Here is a 22723-nt window from a genome sequence, read left to right as displayed (position 1 = left end):
TGAACTCTCTCAGCTTTTGCTTGTCTGTAAAGGTTTTAATTTCTCTGGCAACTCTGAATGAGATCCTTGCTGGGTAGAGTAATCTTGGTTGTAGGTTTTTCTCCTGAATCACTTTAACTATGTCCTGCCACTCCCTTCTGGCTTGCAGAATTTCTGCTGAAAGATGAGCTGTTCAGCTTATGGGGATTCCCTTGTGTGTTATTTATTGTTTTTCCGTTGCTGCTTTTAATATGTTTTCTTTGTATTTAATTTTTGACAGTTTGATTAATCGGTGTCTTGGCGTGTTTCTCCTTGGATTTATCCTGTATGGGACTCTCTGTGCTTCCTGCACTTGATTAACTATTTTCCTTCCCATATTAGGGAAGTTGTCAACTATAATCTCTTCAAATATTTTCTCAGTCCCTTTCTTTTTCTCTTCTTCTTCTGGAACCCCTATAATTCGAATGTTGGTGTGCTTAATGTTGTCCCAGAGGTCTTGTTTCTTGTTTCCTGAGGTAGACTTGTATCGCTATAAGCTTCCCTCTAAGAAGTGCTTCTCTGCGTCCCATAGATGTTGGATCATTGTGCTTCTATTTTTATTTTTTTCCAGGTATTTTTTGATTTCTTCTTTGAATTCTTCAGTGATCCATTGATTGTTTAGTAGCATATTGTTTAGCCTCCATATGTTTGTGTTTTTTTTTCTTCAGTTTTTTCCTTGTAGTTAATTTCTAGTCTCATATTTTTGTGGTCAGAAAAGATGCTTGATATGATTTCAGTCTTCTTAAACTGATTGAGACTTGTTTTGTGGCCTAGTGTGTGGTCTATTCTGGAGAATGTTCCTTGTGCACTTCAAAAGAATGTGTATTCTGCTGCTTTTGGATGGAATGTTCTATATGTATCTATTAATCCATCTGCTCTTATGTGTTGTTTAAGGCCAGTGTTTCCTTACTGATTTTTTATCTGGATGACCTGTCCATTGATGTAAGTGGTATTGTTATTTTGTACTGTCAATTTCTCCCCTTATGCTTGTTAGTATTTGCTGTATGTATTTAGGTGCTCCTATGTTGTGTGCATATATACTTGCAATTGTTATATCTTCTTGCCTGATTGATCCCTTTATTATTTCCTAATGTTATTATTTGTCTCATGGGACAGTCTTTGTTTTAAAGTCTATTTTGTCTGATATAAACTACCCCAACTTTCTTTTCATTTCCGTTTGCATGGAGTACCTTTTTCCATTTTCTCACTTTCAGTCTGTGTGTGTCTTCAGATCTGAAATGAGTATTTTGTAGGCGGCATATATATCAGTTTTGTTTGTTTTTTTTTAGTCCATTCAGCCACATCTTTCGACAAACATCTTTGTATTTGTCTTTTGGTTGGTGCCTTTAGTTCACTTACATTTAAATTAATTATTGATAGGCATATACTTACTGCCATTTTGTTAATTGCTTTCTCATTGTTTTCATAGTTCTTTTTTGTTCCTTTCTTCTGCTATTGCTCTCTTCCCTTGTGATTTGATGACTATCTTTAGTGTTATGTTTGAAATTCTTTGTCTTTCCTTTTTGGTGTGTATTTCTTATAGATGTTTGGCTTGTGGTTACCATGAGGTTTAATATAAGACCTATATATTTGGTTATTTTAAGTTGATGATCACTTAAGTTTGAATGCATTCTAACAACCATTTTTTCTCCTCCCACCCCCACATGTTTAGTGTTTTTGACTTTATATTTTACCTTTTTGTTCTGAGCATCCCCAAGCTAATTATTGTGGATATAGATAATTTTACTACTTTTGGCTTTTAAGGTCCATCTAGCTTTATAAGTGGTTTGTCTACTACCTTTACTGTATATTTGCCTTTACCAATGAGATTTTTGTGTAATTTTCATATTTCTAATTGTGGCCTTTTCATTTCCACATAGAGAAGTTCCTTTAACATTTCTTGTGAAGCCAGTTTAGTGGTCCTTAACTCTTTCCTTTTGCTTATCTGTAAAACTCTTTATCTCTCCTTCAAATCTGAATGATAGCCTTGACAGGTAGAGTATTCTTGGTTGTAGGTTTTTTCATTACATCATTAAAAAAAGATCATGCCACTCCCTTCTGGCTTGCAAAGTATCTGCTGAAAAGTCAATTGATAGTCTTGTGAAAGTTCCCTTTTATGTAACTAGTTGCTTTTCCCTTGCTGCTTTTAAGATTCTCCCTTTAGCTTTAATTTTTACCATTTTAATTACAATGTGTCTTGGAGTGGATCTCTTTGAATTCATCTTGTTTGGGACTCTCTGTGATTCCTGTAGCTGGGAGTCTATTTTCTCCCAGATTATTGAAATTTTCAGCTATTATCTTTTTCAAATAAGTTATCTGCCCCTTTCTCTCTCTGTTTTTCTTCTGGGACCCCTATAATTCGAATGTTAGTATGCTTGATGTTGTGCAAGAGGTCTCTCAAACTATCCCCAATCAAAAATTTTTTTCTTTTTTCTGTTCAACTTGGGTGAGGTCCACTATTCTGTCTTCCAGTGCACTGATCTGTTCCTCTCTATCATCTAATCTACGGTTTATTCCTTCTAGTGTATTTTTTTTAAAAAATTCAGTTATTGTATTCTTTAGCTCTGTTGGTTCTTCTTTATATTTTCTAACTCTTTGTTAAACTCCTCACTGTGTTCATCCATTCTTCTCCAAGTTCATTGAGCATCTCTGTGATCATTACCTTGAGCTCTTTATTGTTTATATTGCTTATCTCCACTTTGCTTAGTTCTTCTTCTGGGGTTTTATATTGTTAGTTCTTTTGGAACTTATTCCTCTGCCACCTCATTTTGCCTAATTCTCTGTTTGTATTTCAATGTATTAGGTAGGTTGATTACACTTGGCGAAGTGACCTTATGTAGGAAATGTCCTATGGGACCCAGAAGCACACTCCCCTCTGGTCATCAAAGCTATATGCTCTTATGTGCGCTGAATGGGCCCTTCTGTTGTGGTGGGTCCAAGTACTGCAGGGACACTGGTAGGTGGGGTTGGCTCTGAAGAGGCTGCCAGCCCACTGGTGGGAGGTCTGGGTCCTGGCATGTCTGACTGTGTGGTCCAGGCCATCTCAGTGCTGGTGCCAGCCTGCTGGTGGGGAGGGCTGGGTCCTGGGGCATCTGGCTGCTGCAGGGCTGGGTCCTGGGGTGCTTGACTGTGGGGTCCCAGGGAGGGGCAGGGCCTGGTGCCAGTCTGCTGGTGGGTGAGGTTGCATCCCTGTGCAGCTAGCTGCTTGGCCTGGGAAGTCACAAGGGTGGTGCCAACCATCTGGTGGGCAGGTAAGCTGCAGGTGCTAATAGGCTAGAGGGAGGACTCCAAAATGGTGCTTGACAGCACCAGTGTCTTCATGGTAGTCTGAGCACCCAAAAATAGCTGCAACCAGCATCTGTGTCCCTAGGGGGTGTCCCAGTTTCTCCTGTCTCTCTGGGAGGCTCTCTAAGATCAGCAAGTGGGTCTGACCCAGGCTCCTTTCAAATTACTGTCTCTTCCCTGAGACTCAAAGTGTGTGAGATTTGTGTGCATCTTTTAAGAGTGAAGTCTCTGTTTCCTACTGCCCTCTGGTTCTCCCATACACAAGCCATGCTGGCCTTCAAAGCCAGACCTTCTGAGAGCTCATCTTCCTGGCACAGGACCCCCAGGCTAGAGAGCCCAATGTGAGGCTCAGGCCCCTTGCTTCTTGGGAGAACCCCTGCAATTATGATTATCCTCCCATTTGTGGGTTGCCTACCTGGATGTATGGGTCTTGACTGTACAGTGTCACTGCCCCTCCTACCTATCTCATTGTGGTTCCTTCTTTATATCTTTAGTTGTGGAAAATCTTTTCTGCTAGTCTTGAGGTCATTCTCATTGACAGTTACTCTGGAAATGGTTGTAATTTCGGTATGCCTGTGTGAGGAGGTCTTCTTACTCTGCCATCTTGGCCACACCTTCCAGAACAGGACTTTTTCTGATTATGGGATTTTGACCTTAGAATCCTTCATTCTTGGCCTCAGAGTACATGAACAGTAAATTCTTGGACTCAAAAATTTTATTTAAATCAGTTTTCCTTTCTTTTCCAGAATTATGCTTGTACATATGAAGATATATTTAAAAAACTTGGTTTCAAGAGTCAAAATGAAATGGCTCATTTACACAATGTGTGTGTGTATCCTTGTCCTAGTTCTTTGATTTGGCTTTGTCTGTGGAGAGCTGGCATGAAACTACCCAAGGGAGAGTTAGTCAAATTCTGGGAGATTGACTTATGGAAATATGTATTTTTAATACTTACGTAGATGTATGGAAGTAAAATTAGGAACCCCACGCTGAACAAATACACATCACTCTTTTCTAACATAAAGCAAAATCCTAAGATTATATACTGTGCTACAGATATTCCAATAGTCTGGTTTTCTGGTGCCTAAATGGATCTCTGAAGAACATGTTTCTTTTTGTTGTTATCAAATCAGAATTTCAGTGCCCTACTTGCTGCTCCAGATGGTACATGTACCATACAGATGTTGATGCATAGTCAATGAAATCTTTTTAAATGTCAGTATACCCTACAGCAGAATAATCATTCATTGAGTAGGGAGGGAGGAAGGGCTGGGCCAAGAGTAGTTGATCCAGACTTGGGAATCCAAGCTGATTCTTTGAGGTCTACTGTCTACTGGTCTTCAGAGTTTGGGAAAACTTGTGTCAAGGACCCTCTCATGTAAAAAGGTCAAAAGAGCAGGGACCATAATTGAGGGTTGTGTACCCTTCTAATGACTTGCTAGCTTCTGTATCTGTCTTCACATGATCAACTATAAATCCCTTAAAATGAGAAGAGCTTAAATGCAGGTGGTCATCTGGGACCCCAAGGAGGGGTCAAGGTAGAGAGCCTCCGGCTCCTTTCATAGCAACAACTATGGAAGAGCAGGAGAAGTAGCAACTATGGAGAGGAGGTAAGAGGAGGCCAAGGTCTCATAGCTTGCTATAAAGAAAGGAACATGGAAAATGGAGTTTGTAGGAGTTTATGTAAGCATAGGGGATAAGTTCATTGGTCTACACAAAATGAGGAGATAGAACTGAGACCCCTACATAAATCAAGAGCTCTCAAAAAAGGGCTACACTCTTATAGTTCCTTGGAGAAATAATTGAATCCAGATATGTAGCAGGGGAACAAAACAGGTGAGCCACGAATTATTTATGGTGCCAGAAAGAAATGAAATGCACCAAGACTAAGAGGACATGGCAAAAGGACATAAGAGCTGACTCAAATAAGCTCTCACTGGTCAATCTTGGGACAAGTTTAGTGTTATCTACAAAGGGGAAAAGATACTGTTACAGTGCAGAGGTCTGAAGGATACTACTTTAAACAAGTGATCAAATTAACATCACTGATACTGGGACAAACTGATATGTGTTTTTGGATGTGAAGTGTTGGGGAAAATGCAGACAAAAGATTCAAAGAAGGTGTTATAAATATGTTCAAAGAACCAAAGTAAATCATGCTTAGAGAAGTAAAGTATAATGACAATGTCTCATCAAAGAGATCTAGGACTGTGTGGAGAGTGTGATCCCAGGACAGGTTCTTCTTGGTTGTCTCTCATATTCTATTAATCTTCTGACTGGTTTGCTGTTTTGCTTATTGCCATCCTGGAGCTACCAGTCTCTCTTAAATGCTTACCACCAAAATCTCTACCGTTTTCAACAATGCCCTTAGGTATGCACCTCTCCATGCTCTCTTTTAATAAAGTCCATCATCTTAAGCAGAGTTATCGAGCTCTTGGTCCTTATGGCCTGCCCCTCCCCCTGGGCAGAATCTCTGGACCACTGCATTGGAGCTGGGGGCAGGGACAGTGGGTTTCTTTTTCTGGAGTGACACTCCTGTTTTCCCAGTGGGTGCCAGGGATGGTGATAGCTTGCCACTGCCATAATGGGATCTCTATTGTATGAGTGAGCGGGCTGTGGAGCCAATTGGGCGCCAGTATTCTCAGCCTGTCTTTCCTCCGGTAAAGCCCTTGTCCTATGTGTGGGAGCTGAATGGGGAAAGAAAGTTTCAGTCCTCTCAGACTCACCTGCCTAGAACAGAGCTTCTGTAACATTGGGCTGGGGAGAAAGAAAGACACCAGCAGCCTGCCCTTCCCAGGGTGAAACTGTAGCCATAGACTAGAAGTTGTAGGGAAAGGGAGCACCTGTCTTCCTGCCCATACCTGCCTAGAGAAGAGAGTCCATTGTACAGAGCTATGGGGTGGGGCATGGGAGCAGGTCGTGGCTCAAATGCCACAGACTCACTATTCTTACTGAGATTTAGCAGATTTTCTTGTATAACTGTTTCTTCATTTTCTGTATTTCCTTAAGACAATTTGTGGAGACTTTAAATGTTTTTTAAAAGTAGTTTTTCAATGCTTAAATGGTTGTTTCACTGCAGAAAGTTTCGTCAGATATCTTGTACCACCATTCGGGAAGTTCTGCCTATTCGTGGGCCATTTCTTATATATAAGGAAGGATGATTCATAGGATGGAATCAAGAGCTATGGACAATCATACCCAGAGAGCAGTACTGGGCCCTAATAAGAAAACTAGTGATACATGCCCAGCTGGATTTCAGAGTAGCTATGGACTACTATATGTCTCCTATTCCCATCCTTTGTGAATGGAAGTGTCTACTGTGGTTATGAAATTTCTACCTCAGCATTATATGTTGGGAGTTTAGGGGCACATAACTTGTTTATTTCACAGGTTCTCAGATCTAGAGGATCTACACCAAGGAAATTCCAAACTTGAGGAGACTTATCCCCACCTAGAACTTATTTAGCTGATGAGATCCTGGTCCTCAAACCTGAACTTGATGTCAAAATAGACTGAGATTTCTGGAGGCCTTGTGAGGAGGTGGGTGTATTTTGCATGTACGAGAAATGTAAATCATTTATGGTTAGAGGGGGAAATGTGGTAGATTTTAAATGGCTGCAAATTCATTGTCACTTCTCCCATTCAATATGGGCTGGCTTTAGTGACTTGCTTGACTAATGGAATACAATGGACGTGATGTTCTAAGATTTTAGTCATAAGATCAGAAGAAACCTTGATCTTCTGCCTGGGAAGTTTTGAAATTCATCTACCATGCTGTGAGAAAATCTAAGCAGCCACATGGGTAGTAACATGTAGAGAGGAACTGAGGTCCCCAGCTGACAGTGCTGTCTGAGCGCCCAGCTGACAACCCAACACCAATTTACCAAGAATGAGAAAGATCTATTTTGAAAGTCGATACTTCAGTTTCAGTAGAGCCATTTGTGTGGAGTAGAGATGAGCCATTCCCACCCAAATTGCAGATTCACAAGCAGAAATACATGATAGTTACTGTTTTAAGCCACTAAGTTTTAAAGTGGTTTGTTATGTAGCATAAATAACCAAACATTCTTCAAACCAGCAATTCCATATCTATATGCCTACCCTGATAAACTCTTATACATGTGAATAAAAAACATATATGAGGATGTTTATTGCAGCACTCTATATAAAAGTGAAAAAGTTGAAATAATGTACCATTTGTCAGTTGGGGAATGGCTAAATAAACTGTGCCTTTTTCACACAGTGGTTAAAATAAATGAACTAGATCTATCTGTATCAATATGCATAATCTAAAAAATAATGTTAAATGATAACAGCGATTTCAAGAAGATACATGTAGTAGATTCCATTTATATATATTCAAAAATATACAGAACAATGCTGTGCATTATTTATGGACATACATTTTTATAGTAAATGTGCAAAGCCAAGCAGCTGCTTATTAAACATCAACTTTAGGAAAGTGGCTCTCTCTATGGAAGGGTAAGGAAGGGGGAAAGGTTGAAAGTGGGGCTTTACCTGTGATAGTAATGTTTCATCTCTTTTGTTCTTTCTTTTTTAGAACTCCATAAGACAAACTGTTTACATCTTTTTTTTTTTTTTTTTTTTTTGTGGTACGCGGGCCTCTCACTGTTCTGGCCTCTCCCGTTGCGGAGCACAGGCTCCGGATGCGCAGGCTCAGCGGCCATGGCTCACGGGCCCAGCCGCTCCGCAGCATGTGGGATCTTCCCGGACCGGGGCACGAACCCGTGTCCCCTGCATCGGCAGGCAGACTCTCAACCACTGCGCCACCAGGGGAGCCCTGTTTACATCTTTTTTATCTTCGTGGTAGGCATGAAGGTGTCTGTTATATTATTTTCTGTCATTCATATGCTTGAATTCGTTCATATTTTATATTTTTTAAAAAATAGAAGAGAGGAAAGTATTAGATATGCACTCATTATCACTATGACATACTATGTCCACATGGGTGGGGCACGATCAACAATAAAGAATAAAAAATTTTTACATAAAATAAAATGCACCCTTTCAAATTGTACAGTTTGATGAGTTTTGACATATATATATATGCATATATATGTATATATATATGCATATATATATGTATATATATATGCATATATATATATATATATGCATATATATATACCATTACACCATCACCACAGTCAAAATGTAGAACATGCCTGTCACTTCAGAGGTTCTCTGATGCAGCTTTGTGGTCAGTCGCACCATCTCTGGCCCCAGGCAGCTATGGATTTGCTTTATGTAACTATGGATTAGTTTTACCTTTTATAGCAATTGATATAAATGAATTTATACACTAGGTTTGCTTTTGGGACTGGCTTCTTTTGTTCAGCATGCGGATTTTGAGATTCATACATGTAGTAAGTGTATCAGTAGTATGTCCCTTTGTATTGCTCACTAGTATTTTACTGTATAAGTACACACTATTTGTTTATTCTTCTGATGTTGGACATTTAAATTGTTTCCTGGTTTTGACCATTATAAATAAAACTACTATGAACATTCATATGTAAGTCTTTTTTTTGTGAACATAGGTTTCCATTTCTCTTGGGTAAATAGCTATGAGTGGGATTTCTGAGACCTATGGTAAGTATATGTTTGGCTTTACAAGATGCTAACAAACTGTTCTCCAAAGTGCTTGTAACATTTTTTTTAAGTAGCTAGAGATGATTTTATTCCCAGAAGCAATGTATGAGAGTTCCAATTGATTTACATGCTCACCGACACTTGGTATTATTAGTCTTTTAAAATTTAGCCATTCAAATGGATAAGTAGTGGTATCTCATTGTGGTTTAATTTGCATTCTGCTGATGACTAATGCTATTGAGCATCTTTTTACATGCCCATTGACCATTCTCATATATTATTAGTGAAATATTTGCTTAAATCCATTGTCCATTTAAAAATTGGATTTTTGCTTTCTTATTATTGAGTTATGAGTTCTTTAATTATGGATAGAAGTCCTATGTCAGATATTTGGATTGTGAATATCATTTTGAGTTAATTTTTGTGTATGGCATGAGGTGAGGGTTGAGGTTCACATTACATAATATGGATAGCCAGTTGTTCCAGCACTTGATTGGACTGTGCTTAGAATCTGCTCTACTTCTGCACTTCCTATTATGTGAATTATTAAATAATCAATGTCATTAATTTAAGCCAAAAAGTATCTGTATGTATTAATTCCTTTGACTACCTCCCTATTTTCCCTCTAACATTTCCACTGAGAATAGAAGAAGCATAGGGGAAATTACCTAAGTGTGTAAAACACACACACACAGCCACAGAAGAGAGAGACAGGGAGAGAGACAGAGACAGAGATGCATTCCTGTTTACCCCAGAGCAATGACATACAGCATCATCATAGTTACACAACAGCCGGTGACAAAATTAGTTTAAATCCAAATTGTTTAAACTTTCTCCCTTCTTCTTTCAGCTTTAGCACATTCGACCCTGCTAACTCCAGGCCTCTTTCCAATTCCGTAACCTAAGCCCTCATCGTCTTCTGCTGGGTGCTCTATAACCACCTCCTTTCTGGATGTTTCTCTCCTGAGTCCATCCTGCCTGACTACTTTTTTTTTTTGCAATGCTGCTTTCACTAAATTGTTCCTAAGCTCAGACCTTCACAATGCCCTGTTCTCTTAGCTTCATCAGGTCCAGACTCTTCTGTCTGGCTCTCAAGGCCCCACCTCTTCTACGTAACTTTCTTCCTAATAGGCTGGTGTTCTTGCCTTTCCATGGACAACCTGTATTAATCCTGCCACTTGACTTTTTGTTCCTGCAGTTCTCGTCTTTCCTCACATTCTACGTCTTCTACAAAGACTTCACTGAGGTCTCTACCTTAATCACTTCTTTATATTGTGAATTTCTATCACAACAAGCTCCACTCAGCCTGTGTATTTTCTTATATTGTTGCTATTATTGAATGTGTATGTCTTGTCTCCCCAGCTGGAATAGTGACTATATTCTTCTGTCCCCACAATGCTAAGCACATAAATGCTTCCTTGGCTTATTTTACCGTTTTTTCACAGATTAGAGTGTCAATTTAAAATTAAAGATACTTTTTACTTTTAGAATTGCCTTTTCATTTCATCTGTTGCCTTTGTTCTCCTGGAAAGAGGAAGGGCTTCTATGGAAAGACTGTTATGGCAACTCCACCCAAATTTTTGATTCTCTCTACAGGTTGGAAGCAAATGGGAAGCCAATATTCTCTAATTCCAGGCCAGAAGTGAACCAGAAGGTAAGAGACAGGTGGTTGGAGAGTGAATATTCTCTCTCTAAGACATCAAGAAAAGGCAAGAGGGCTTCCCTGGGGGCGCAGTGGTTGAGAGTCCGCCTGCCGATGCAGGGGATGCGGGGTGCGTGCCCCGGTCTGGGAAGATCCCACATGCCGCGGAGCGGCTGGGCCCCTGAGCCATGGCCGCTGAGCCTTCGCGTCCGGAGCCTGTGTTCCGCAGCGGGAGAGGCCACAGCGGTGAGAGGCCCACGTACCGCAAGAAAAAAAAAAAAGAAAGAAAAGGCAAGAAGCAGGCCCCCTAATCTAATCCTTGGTTACCCTAAGACAAAGACCACTCTCTTCAGAGGATTTTCTCCTGGATGCAGTGACTGCTGTTTCCTAGCTTTAACAAAGTGAAACTTAATTGGGAAAACTCTTTTTAAAATTATTATTATTAAAGTGCACATAGAAAATAAAGGAGGGAAAAAGTATGCAAGGGAACGCACTACTGCTTCCCTTTTTCTATCCCCATTGTCAACGAAAGAGGCTCTCAGTGCACCCGCAGCTCCCAGTGGAGCTATTAAGGATAGCACACTCCAGGGAACCCGAACCTGCACTTCCCTGTGGAGCTGGTGAGAGAGTGGTATTTAGTTCCACACACTTGGCCCCGTACACATGCACACACAATCAGTCTCCTTAACCCTGTTTTTCTCTGTCCTTGTTCATAAAAATTCCTGTCTGATGTCATCAGTGATTTAATTTGCTGTGTCCATCTCACAGGACTGACCCTTGGGTTCCAACATTGCTGGTGAGGTATTTTAGTTGTTTACTGGCATAACAGGTATGCCCGAGGGACCACGAATCACCTGTGATTTTCAGCAGTCATTATACCAAACTTTCAATGGCATTAAATTCATTTTTTACATATGTGGAGTCTCACCCTGTGAAGAAAAAAAAAGGCTGTAAATACAATGCTTTCAAATGAAAATAGTATTTAGTATTTGACTGTCATCCACTTTGTTTTGCTCCGTGGATTACTTCAGCTAGAATTTCTGGTGCTGTAGAAAACCAGTTGAGAAAATAACCATCCTTTATGAGCAATTTTAGGTTTTCTAACCCTTATTGCAATCTTCTGCTTTAATTTGTTTTCCATTAGTACATGCTCAAGTGTAGTGAAAAGAAAAGCACTGGGCTGGGAGAGGGAGAATGAGAATGTTCCAGCTCTGCCAATCTCTCATTTTATGACCATGGTCAAGTCCTTTTCCCTCTCTGGGCCTCAGTTTCCTCATTTGTCAAAAGAGGGACTTGGGCTGGATAGTCTTAAAAGGCTCCTCCACCTTTCATATATTGTAATTCCAATCAAATATGCTGTTTTCACGGATTTTTAAAACACAAAACCAAATTTGTAACACGGGCATTAGCAGATTTTTAAAAAAATCTTTCTTTTTTCTCAATAATAAGCCTCAGAGGTGGGATTTCAAAATTAGAATTTCCTACAGGCTGCAGCCATAATGATAGAACCATCACAGGTCTACTATTAGAGTTAATATTCTTATCCGTAGACATCTAGAGAAGCAAATAATGTTTGAAGATCTTTTTGCTGTTTCTTTGTGGGTTCTTTATCCAGAGGTGTTTATATGAGTGTATCTTTATATAATGAGTGGTAAGAAAAGTGGGAATGTAATGAGCAAAGGAAAATAAGGCCCCCTCCTTTTATCTTTGCCCCAACCTGTCTCTGTGATTGTTTCTCAGCGAAACCACTGGTGTTTTGCAGCTTGGGGAGATCAGCTATGTACCGGCACTCATTCACTGCTAATAGGGGCTGCTAATAGTGTTCCCATCTCCTGTCAAGGCTGTCACAGTTGATTTTTTTTTACATTTCTGTGAGTTCCATCAAGTTTAACAGCTGAAAATCAAGCTCATTAAGAAGCTCTCCAAGTATTTCAGCATGGGCTAATTTTCCAAGGCTAGGCTTGGGCACAGAATTTAGTGAAGGGAATCTAGATATGGATCAAATAAGAACCAGGGACTTTATTCACAGAACTTTGGGAGGAAAGAGGGAATTGAATGGTAAATGGAATGCCCCAAATGATGGTCTGTGTGTTTGGCAAAATTGCCCAATGACCTTAAGTATTCTGCTAAAGTCCATGCAACTACTTAATATACTGGCATATGCATAAAAGCAGCTCAGGAATGGTGAGAGATTTTAATTCATTCACTCATTTATTTATTCTTTCATTTGTGCAGGTAAGATTCTAGGCTCTGCCATTCTTCATGCAGATAGGGCAAAGACTTTGGCAAGACAACCCTTAAAATGGTTTCCTCCTCCATTGCTGTCTGCTCCTTCGCAGCCTCCTTTGTAATTTCCTACTCACCTTCCCAGTTTGTTAATATTGGGGTGCCCTAAGGCTTAGTTTTTGAATTTCTTCTCTATCAATGCCCGCTCTCTTTGTGATTTCATCCAGTATTATATCTTTAAATATGATCTATATGCCAACAACTCCAAACTGATATTTCTAGCACAGACCTCTCCTCTGAACTCCAGATTTATATATCTACCTACTTAACATTTTCACTTGGATATGTAGTAGATGTCACAAACTTAATAGGTCAAAAATGGAATTTCCCCTCAAATCTGCTCATCCCATGGTCTTCCCCATCTCAAGAGATGGCTCTCCATCCTACCAGTTGCTCAGGCTGAAAACCTTGAGTCACCCTTGACTCCTCTCTTTGTCTGACACCTCACAACGAATCCATCAGGAACTCCTGATGGTTCCAACTTCAATATCTACATATCTCCTGTACTTGACCACTCTTGGACTCCAATGCTATCACCCTGAAGCTGTCATCATCCCTCTTTTGGATTACTGCAATAGCTTGCTCACTGGTGTTCCTGTTTCCCCCACCTCCGTCACCCCCGCAGTGCATTCTCAGTGAAGATTTCAGAACGATTCTTTTAACGGGTAGGCTAGATCACGCTCTCCTCCACTCAAAACTCCCCAATGCTCCTCATCTCACCAAAGGCTGTCAGGGTCTATAAGGTCCAACATGATCTGCCCCCTCTCCTCCAGTTAACTCTCTGACCTCATCTCTTAGTAATGTCCCCCTCACTCACTCTGCCTTTATGTTCCTCAAACACACCAGGTAACTTCTTGTCTCAGAGCTTTTGTATTAGCTGTTCCCTCTGGAGGAATGCCCCTCCCCTATCAGCATGGTGTATTCTCTCATCTTTAGGAGTATTCCCTGCTTTAGTTTTATATAACATATATCATCATCCAACATTATTTATATTATATATAATATTATATATATGTTTGTATATTTTATATATATATATATATATATATATATATATATATATATATATATATATATATAAAATATACATTTGTTGACTGCTGTATTTCTAGTTGCCAGAACTGTGGTAGGCACGTAGGTGATCAATTTGATGAGTGAGTGAATGAATGAATAAATGAAGGCATTATTCAAGCCTGAGTGACCAATGTCTGTGAGCCAGGCCTCAATGAGACAATAAAGGAAAGGTCATTTTGACTTGTAGTAATGTAGGATCAGGGGCCAACCCAACTTAGAGGCTGTATGTTTCTCAGTATCTGCTTAGATCAAATAATGGAATTGTAAAAATAATGCTTTTGCTAGTGAACTTATAATAAATATAAAACTATATACAACTTGAAATAATGGAGAAACTTGAAGTGTAAGCACTTAGCATCAATCCAGTCGAGTTGCTTTATACTAGGAAGGTTTGCAGTGATAGCTTACTGTGATGGCTAATTTTATTTATGTGTCCATTTTACTGGGCCACAGAGTGCCCAGATATTTGGCTAAACATTATTTCTGGGTGTGTCTGTGAGAGTGTTTCTGGATGAGATTAACGTTTGAATTAGCAGACTGAGTAAAGCAGATTGCCCTCCCTAATGTGGGTGGGCCCCATCTAATCAGTTAAACATCTGAGTAGACCAAAAAGGCTGGCCCTCCTGCAAGTAAGAGACAATTCCTCCTGCCTGACTGCCTTTGAACTGGGACATTGGATGGATTTTTATTGTCTTTGGACTCAAATGGAAACATTAGCTCTTTCTGGGTGTCAGGCCTGCTTGTTTTCAGACTGGAACTACACCATTGGCTCTCCTGGATCTCAGCCCTTCAGACTCAGACTAGAAGTTTCACCATTAGTTCTCCTGATTCTCAGACCTTTGGACTCAGACTGGAACTACACCACTGGCTCTCCTGGGTCTCCAGCTTGCTGACTGCAGATTGTGGGACTTCTCAGCCTCTTCTTTTTATGAGGCCTGGCTCATCCTGTGGCTCAAGTTCAGTCGTTTCTGAGGCCCAGGGGGATTCCTGGCCTTTGATTCTCTGAGAGAGTGATGATGATAGCTCACGTGTACATCATGCTCCAAGCACTATAAGTAATTTATTTAAGCCTTATAACAACCCTATGAGAAAGATAATGTTATCATCCCCATTTTACAGATGAGGAAATTGAGGCATGGGAAGACTGAATAGCTTGCCCAAGGTCGAAAAGTCAGGACTTGTACCTTTGCAGTCAGCTTCTCTTAACATTATAAAGTAAATCCTTATAGCATTTCTCTAAATCTCCCTTGCTGAGACCAGTTCAAGTGCCCTACAGTCATCCCTAGGCAAGAGAAAGAGTCCTGATGGACAAGATTACCTTTTCTACCAACTTTAAAAGTTTAATGCTCTCTGGCTCTCACCCTTGCTGCCTCCCTTCTTTTCACTTGTCCTTTTCTTCTTTTATTTTTTCTTTCCTTCTCTCTAGTTCACTTCCTACCTTTTTGAAATTCATTTATTGACCATTTCCCCTATCTTCTTGATTATTTTCAACAGGAGGCAATAATATTGTCACTTTTCTATCTTAAAAAAATCCTCTCTTGACTCGATTTTCCTTTTAGCTTCAGACCCATCTTCTCATTCTTTCCTAAACCCCCTCCAGTCAGGCTTTTGCTCCCATGCCCACTGAAACTACAGTGCCCTTCACATTGCTAAGTCCAGTGGTCAGTTCTCACATTGCTTGACTTGACTTCAGCATTTGAAACATTCACTCTTTCTTCATTCATATACTTTCTTCACTTGGCTTCTAGGATGCTACACTCTCTTGGTTTTCAATGTTCCTTTTCAGTATCACTTGCTGATTTTTTTTATATCCCTGACCCTTTAACTTTAGAGTTCTCTTGGGCTCAGTCCTTGGACCTCAGTCATTCCCTTAGTGATCTCATTTAATTTCAAGACTTTAAATGCCATCTAAAAGCTGATGATTTCAATTGTATATCCTCATCTTGGATTTCTTCTGACCTTCAGATTCCTTTGTCCAACTGCCTGCCTGAGATTTCTACCTTAAAGAGATATAGGCATCTCAAAGTTAACACATCCAAATCTGATCTTCCTTCCCAAATCTACTCCTCGACAATCTCCCCCATCTCAGTAAATTCCAGTTGCTCAGGCCAAGAAGCTTCATTCCTTATTCTACTCTTTCCCTTATATCATATATTCAGTTATTTTGCATCTTCAGATTATACCTGGAATCTTTCCATTTCACATTAGTTCCAATTCTACCACTGTGTTTCAAAACTACCTTTATTTGTTTCTCACCTGGATAACTGCAATAGCCTCCAACTGGTCTCCCTATTTCCTCCCTTACCACTTATACTCTACTTTTCACTTAGCATCCAGAATAAGCCTTTGAAAATACAAGTTACTGTTGCATAATCAATGCCTAGATAGGTTGTCAGAATGTAGTAGATTCTCCATAAATATTTACTGAGTGAATGAATGAAGGAAGGAAGGAATCAAATATGGTCCTTGCAGGGAGGATGATAGGTACATGATCATACTACAGGGTAGACAGTGGTTAAGTCTTACTTTGGAGGTACAGATAAAGGGTTCTTGGGAGCTCAAAGAAGGGAGAGGTCATTCAGATATGGGAAGTGAGTCAGGGGAATCCAGGAGGGCTTAATGGAGGAAGTAGCATTTGAGCTGGGACTTGAAGAATGGGTAGTATTTGGACTTGGGATGTAGAGGGAAGCACAGGGAGTTCAGTTAGGCTTAAGTAGGGTATGTGAAGGGTGGCAGAAGTGAGAAATAAGATTAGAAATGAAGTCTTTGGCCAAAACATGAAGGTCCCTGAATGCCAGGTTAAAGATATTGCCTTTAGGTGTGATATGAAATGGAGTGGATATGAAGGTTACAGAATTGGGTGAAAAAATTTGAGTCATAAATCAGTGATTTTCTCTGATTTAACTTTCAGGTCTTTACTCAATTGTCTCTTATTTTAAGTTGTTTACAGACTTAATGATATGGTTCCTAACCTACTCCAGGTAAGAATCAAACAGGAAAAAGAAGGAGAAGATATTTAATCTGAAAACAGATACACCTCCAGGGAGAGAAGGGCTAGATGACTGCTAGAAGGAAGAAGATGGAAACCCTAAACTGTAGGCTTAGAACCTCTGTTACTGTACAATCTAATAACTTTTTCTTGCTTCCACATTTAAATATTCTTTTAATAACTTTTTTCTGATTACAGAAGTAATGCATATTCAATATAAGACACTTGGACAACAGAACAACACAGAAAAAAAATCCCTCTGTGTCTATCTACCATCTGGAGACAAGCACCGCAAACAATTTGGTGTCACCCTTTTCTTTGCACGTATCCACAAACGTATATACATATATATTTACATATTTTAAACAAAACTTACATCATGCTGTGCAGATATGAAATAGACTGCTTTTCTCACTTAACAATAAACGTATCATGAATATTTCTGAAATTGACATCAGTTTTAATGGCTATATGGTATTCTCTTAGCCCTAATTTTGCTCATCTGGATTGTTTCTAATTATTTGTCATTAAATATCCTTCTTACATTCATCTTAGCACTTTTCTCTGCCATTTTGAAGGGCTATATTTCTAGAAGTGAAATTGTTAGAATAACATATGACTACACTTTTAAAGTCTTCTCCCTTCTGAAAGGTTTTACTGTTCACACTCCCACCAGCAGAGAGGGTGTGCCTATTTCCTTATGCTCAGGATAACATAATTTTTTTTAATGAGAACTTCTATTTAATTAAGAGCTTCACATCTAAGTCCTCAACTCTTATCTTTCCTACATTGTATTTATAGACATACCAGTTGAAATATAGTTGCATTTGGATTACTTAATTCTAAATATCAGTTAAGATATTTTACCTAATTATTACCACAACACACAACTCAAACTGGCTCCCTTAAGGGGTCAAGCATCTCATTTTGCCTGGAAAGTCTAAGTCTAGGCCTTGTGTCTCATCAAAATTAATAGTGGCAATGCTGCCACTCTTAAAACTTTCAGTTTTGAGTGATATATCTTATGGCCTCCATTAAAATTTTATTATTTTTATAGTTTTAAAGGTTACTTTCCATTTACAGTTATTGCAAAATATTGGCTGTATTCTCCGTGTTGTACAATACATTTTTGAGCCTATCTTACACCCAATAGTTTGTACCTCTCACTCCCTCACCCCTATATTGCCCCTCCCCCCACTCCCCACCGGTAACCACTAGTTTATTCTCTGTATCTGTGAGTCTCCTTCTTTTTTGGTATATTCACTAGTTCGTTGTATTTTTTAGATTCCACATATAAGTGACATCATACAGTATTTGTCTTTCTCTGTCTGACTTACTTCACTTAGCATAATGCCCTCCAAGCCCATCGATGTTGCTGCAAATGGCAAAATTTCATTCCTTTTTATGGCTGCGTAGTATTTCAGTGTGTGTGTGTGTGTGTGTGTGTGTGTGTGTGTGTGTGTGTGTGTATCACAACTCCTTTACCCATCCACCTGTTGATGGACACTTAGGTTGTTTCCATGTCTTGGCTATTGTAAATAGTGCTGCTATGAATATTGGGGGATAGTATAAACTTTTGTATTCATTTTCATTTTCGCTTAGCTTTTTCCTTTTGGGGGAGATTTTAAGGAACTTTCAGGACCAGGGGACTCAGCCAATCCTGTCTGCTTTGCAGTCCCTGGTTGAGGCATTGGCATAGTCCCTTTTCTCCTGAGCAGAACGGTACACTGAGGACAGCTTTGCTTGACTCCATCAAATGCTGATGCCCTAGGGACAATGAGAAGCATGAGGCAGCTGCCTGCATCCAACTGAAATTGGCTGAGTCTCAGCCCTGTGGTGAGTAGAGCACACCCTCAGTGCAGTGCTGCTCTGGCCAGGGAAGGAAGCTTATTAAGGCTAAGAAGGGCAAGAACCTATGAGATTGGCTCTTAGAAGCTGACATGTGTATTAGTCACTCAGCAGGGACCAGATGGGTAGGTAAGAGATGGGAGGGGGACTTGGAAGGCATTTGTATCTGTTGGGATCTATAGCCTGTAAATTCAGGGTAACATCTATCAGGAATCAATGTGTATCTTGATGCGTGTAAGCCTGTCCTGATGTTTCAGAGAGAAATGAAGAACCAGAGGGGCCGCTCAATCTCCGAAGTGTGCACTTCTGGACCAATAGCCTTTACGTGAGTGAGATATACCTGCTTCCCTGTGAACGTGAGCTGGGATGCTTCTATTCCAGCCCTCTGTCACTACGAGTGACTGGGGTGAGAACAGCCTGCTTTGGGGGTCAGACAGACTCAACAAGCCTCCTTTACTCCACTGCAGAGGACAGACTCAAGGTTGCACACTAGCTGAAGCAGCTGCTGCTAGAGGCTCTGACTCTGATGCTGGATGCAGCAGAGCAGAGTTATGCTAAGGTAACCATAGAGAGTCATTCCAGACTGGCCTTGGGGCTTGGTGTCTGCAGTAGGTATGATTTTATTTTGTCTCTGTGCCCTTCCAAGTGAAGGAGGAGGGAGTCATGGGCCAACTGGGGGAAGAAGGGGTGAATACAGTTGCTAGAGGGTTCACATGGGAGATGGTGGCAATGAAGTGTCTCTACCTGTGGCTTCTTCCACCTTTGTCCCTCAGGACTCTCGCTGCCACAGGCCCTGCACTGTCTCTGGCTCGCCAAGTTGATAACAGTGCAGATCCACTTTCTGAACACTGGCCAGAACACAATGCTCATCAACCTGGGCTGCCACAGTCTGATGGACCCTATCATGGCCCTACTTGGTTCTATTAGGTGAGCAAGCAAGAAAAATGTAGCCAGCAATGCCAGCATCCTCTCTCTTGCTGTCCCACTCATGGGACCCAGAGGCTGAGTGACTTGCCTAAGGTCTCAGGGCCAGTGACAGAACCGGGGAGTCCAATTCTCGTGACTTAGCTGTCTGATAAACCAAATGTCCATTTCATGGTAGTATTTCTCACTAGCATATTTGGGCAGAGGTTGGAGAATAGTGAGACAATACTGTGTCCTTTTCCACGGGCTGTTAGGTCAGCAGAGGGGGCAGGCACCTTTAGCCCTCCAGACCATTGAGATTCAGAGTAATGTCCCTGCTAGTGGTCCCACGAGCAGCTCTTAGCCCCAGCATTTCTAGAATGGTGAGCCTGGGTTAGCATAGCTAGTTATGGCTGCTGGAGGCTGGTTTTAGCCATTTAATGAGCAAGGATGTTTATCAGGGAATCAGCCCTTTCATTGTTCCATGTGTAGTTGAGTTAGTGGAAGAATATTCTTTCTCAGTAGTTTTCTCATAACTAACATTTTTAGTTAATAGTCATTGAGTCATTTGATATGGAGTCATCACAGCAAGGTCAGGACAGATCAAGAACCCTCTGTTTAACAGTATGGGAATGGATGTAAAACATCTTAGAAATGTTTTCATTTAAATTGATTTTTTAAAAAGGTTGGTACTGGAAGGGGCATGTTTCAGTTATCTGGTAAACTCATTTAAATACCTCAACGTCTTCTATTGCTGAATAAACAAAGCATGATTGCTTGTAATACCGGTGTTGCTAAGTGCTGCACACGCTTCTGTGTGTGTATATGTGTGTGTGTGTGTGTATGTGTGTGTGAGTGAGTGAGTGAAAGACAGCGGGAAAGAGAGAGGCAGAGGGAGAGGGAGCGGGAGAGGGGAGGGTGAAAGAGCTTATTATGTGAAAAACACTGAATTCAACATTCCAGGTTTTTCTCTCTTGGACTATATGGTTCTGGTCCACTGGGTAGAACATATTTCGTTCATGTATTAAAACCCACTAATCTTGATTCTTAGAGCTCCTCCTTCAAACTCCTCAAGGACAGGTACACTCTCATATTCATCCTTGCATCCCCTATTGCTGGTAGAATGTCTTGGACAGAATAAGCACTTGAGCAACGTTTGAATTGAAATGTTGAATTTCATGTCTTGAGGTCCAGCCACATGGAAACAAACTGTTTTACTGGTGTGGGTACAAAACTTTTTTTAAAAAATGGGAATAAGATAATGTCTTATATTTTGTTTCTATTTTTTAACGTGTTTAGAATTTGTTGTCTTTTTATGATTCCAACCACACACTGGACTTCTCTCCAACAACTCCCAGATCCCTTTCCTTTGCCAGAACTGATGGTTTGGAGACTAACATCTTGTGAATAGCATTTGTCTCATTTTCTCCTAAATGCAGTACTTTGTGTTTGCTCACATTGAAGCTCATCTGTCACTTCTTCACCCAGAAATACAGACTTGTGGGACTCTCCTGCCAGTTTTGTATTGACTTAGAATTTCACCATTTCAAAATGTACAAAAAAATCAGTATCTCTATCATTTGTAAAATTTATTGCTACTATGTGATGGGCACTGTTCTAATTTATAAACATTAATATATTTAATGAAACTAATCCTGGTGCCACTTTGGGTGCTCTCACTTTATATTTCATCAACCTCCTCTATCAGGAGTTTCTTTTCTTAACCTAGAGACTGTGGGAAGAACTTAGGAAGTGTGTGAATTTGGATGGAAAAAATACGTTTAGATTTTCACTAACCTCTAACTGAAGTTTAGAGTTTTCTTCCATTATAAATGTAGGTGAACAAAGTACAGAAGTATTAGCAGGACCTGTGACTTTTTCACAAGTATCACAGATATTATCGTATCACAAGTTATTGCAGATTTTTTGAAATATTTATGTTTATCTACTTCAGAATTATAGTAGTTATTAGACCTGTCATTGCACGTTGCTATTTAATGTGTTATAGGAGCACATATGCTACTATGTCACACATGTGTTTTGATAACGGTATTATTTCAATACAGTTGGTTTCCTTTGTATTTTATTTCATGTATTTAAAAATGTTATTCTGATAGAGAGTTCACAGGCTTCACCAGATTTCCCAAGGGGTACATGGCACCAAAAATTAAGAACCCCTCCTTTATACTCTCTCAGCCATACAAGGCAGAGGCTCTGAAGGGTGGTAGAAATTGGGAGGACTCAGAGGAGTCCTGCATTCTCACTCCAGCTCCACCATCCACGTAGCTGTGTGACCTGGGGTATGGCTTTTCTCTTTCTGAGACTTGTTTTCCTTCATGGCAATAATGGGGAGGGAACCATCTGCCCCTGAAGGGTGTTGTGAAGATCAGATGACATGATGTCTGTGTACAGAGTTGGTTTGAAAACACTTTGAAGCACAATATGAGGTATTTGTTGAGGAGTAAGGTTGCAGAGGTCTGATGCCCCAGAGATCTATCAATTTTAGGGTAATCTAATATTCAAACAGACTTGGAGTGAGCACAGTTAGGTAAAGAACACTCTTTCTTATGTCCTGCATCCATTTTCTACCCAAGATCTGAGATCATCTCCATAAGGTTATACAGTCTTGAATGCTTGTACTTGTGTGTGATCAATTCCTTTTCCTTCCTTCTGTTGCCCTAAGCAATTGCTTCAGTATGCCTTTGAGATCTTCCACCCAGATAGAAAATTTAGGCAAGCTGAGATCTTCAAAGCTTCCTGCCAAACTGGAAGAATGGAATGGTGTTATGGATCTTGGGATATGGGAAAGAAGATTAAGGCCCCTCTGGCCGCCTTGTTTATGACATGTGGTCTGTCCTGTGATAGGAGGGGTAAAATTGGAAGGTTACTGGAGACTGTATCGTAAGACAGCAGAAGGAAGTTTCTTCCCTATGTCAGGCTTGGGCCAGGCATTACTTACCTCTGATGGAGCATCGTTCAGTAAAACCTCCTGAATTTTTCTGAACCAGCCAGTCTCATTCTTCTTTTGAGTTACCTGTGGCCCTATGGGATTCCCAATACTGGAA

The 22723-nt window shown here is 40.2% G+C and overlaps 1 protein-coding gene across 1 annotated transcript in view; it reads right to left on the bottom strand.

Annotated features, from left to right (window-relative positions):
• Positions 1–10828: 10828 nt before the first annotated feature.
• ENOX2 (ecto-NOX disulfide-thiol exchanger 2) overlaps positions 10829–22723 on the bottom strand; it is a 299052-nt gene continuing 287157 nt past the window's right edge. Inside the window, exon 16 of the mRNA XM_067723227.1 lies at positions 10829–11487. Within this exon, the coding sequence (XP_067579328.1) occupies positions 11460–11487 (28 nt within the window). The 3' untranslated portion in view covers positions 10829–11459. The remainder of the gene's footprint in view (positions 11488–22723) is intronic.

This window comes from Pseudorca crassidens, chromosome X, assembly GCF_039906515.1.
Source record: "Pseudorca crassidens isolate mPseCra1 chromosome X, mPseCra1.hap1, whole genome shotgun sequence".
NCBI lineage: Eukaryota > Metazoa > Chordata > Mammalia > Artiodactyla > Delphinidae > Pseudorca > Pseudorca crassidens.
Note: the sequence above shows the minus strand (reverse complement) of the source record. Positions and strands in the feature narration are given on the sequence as shown.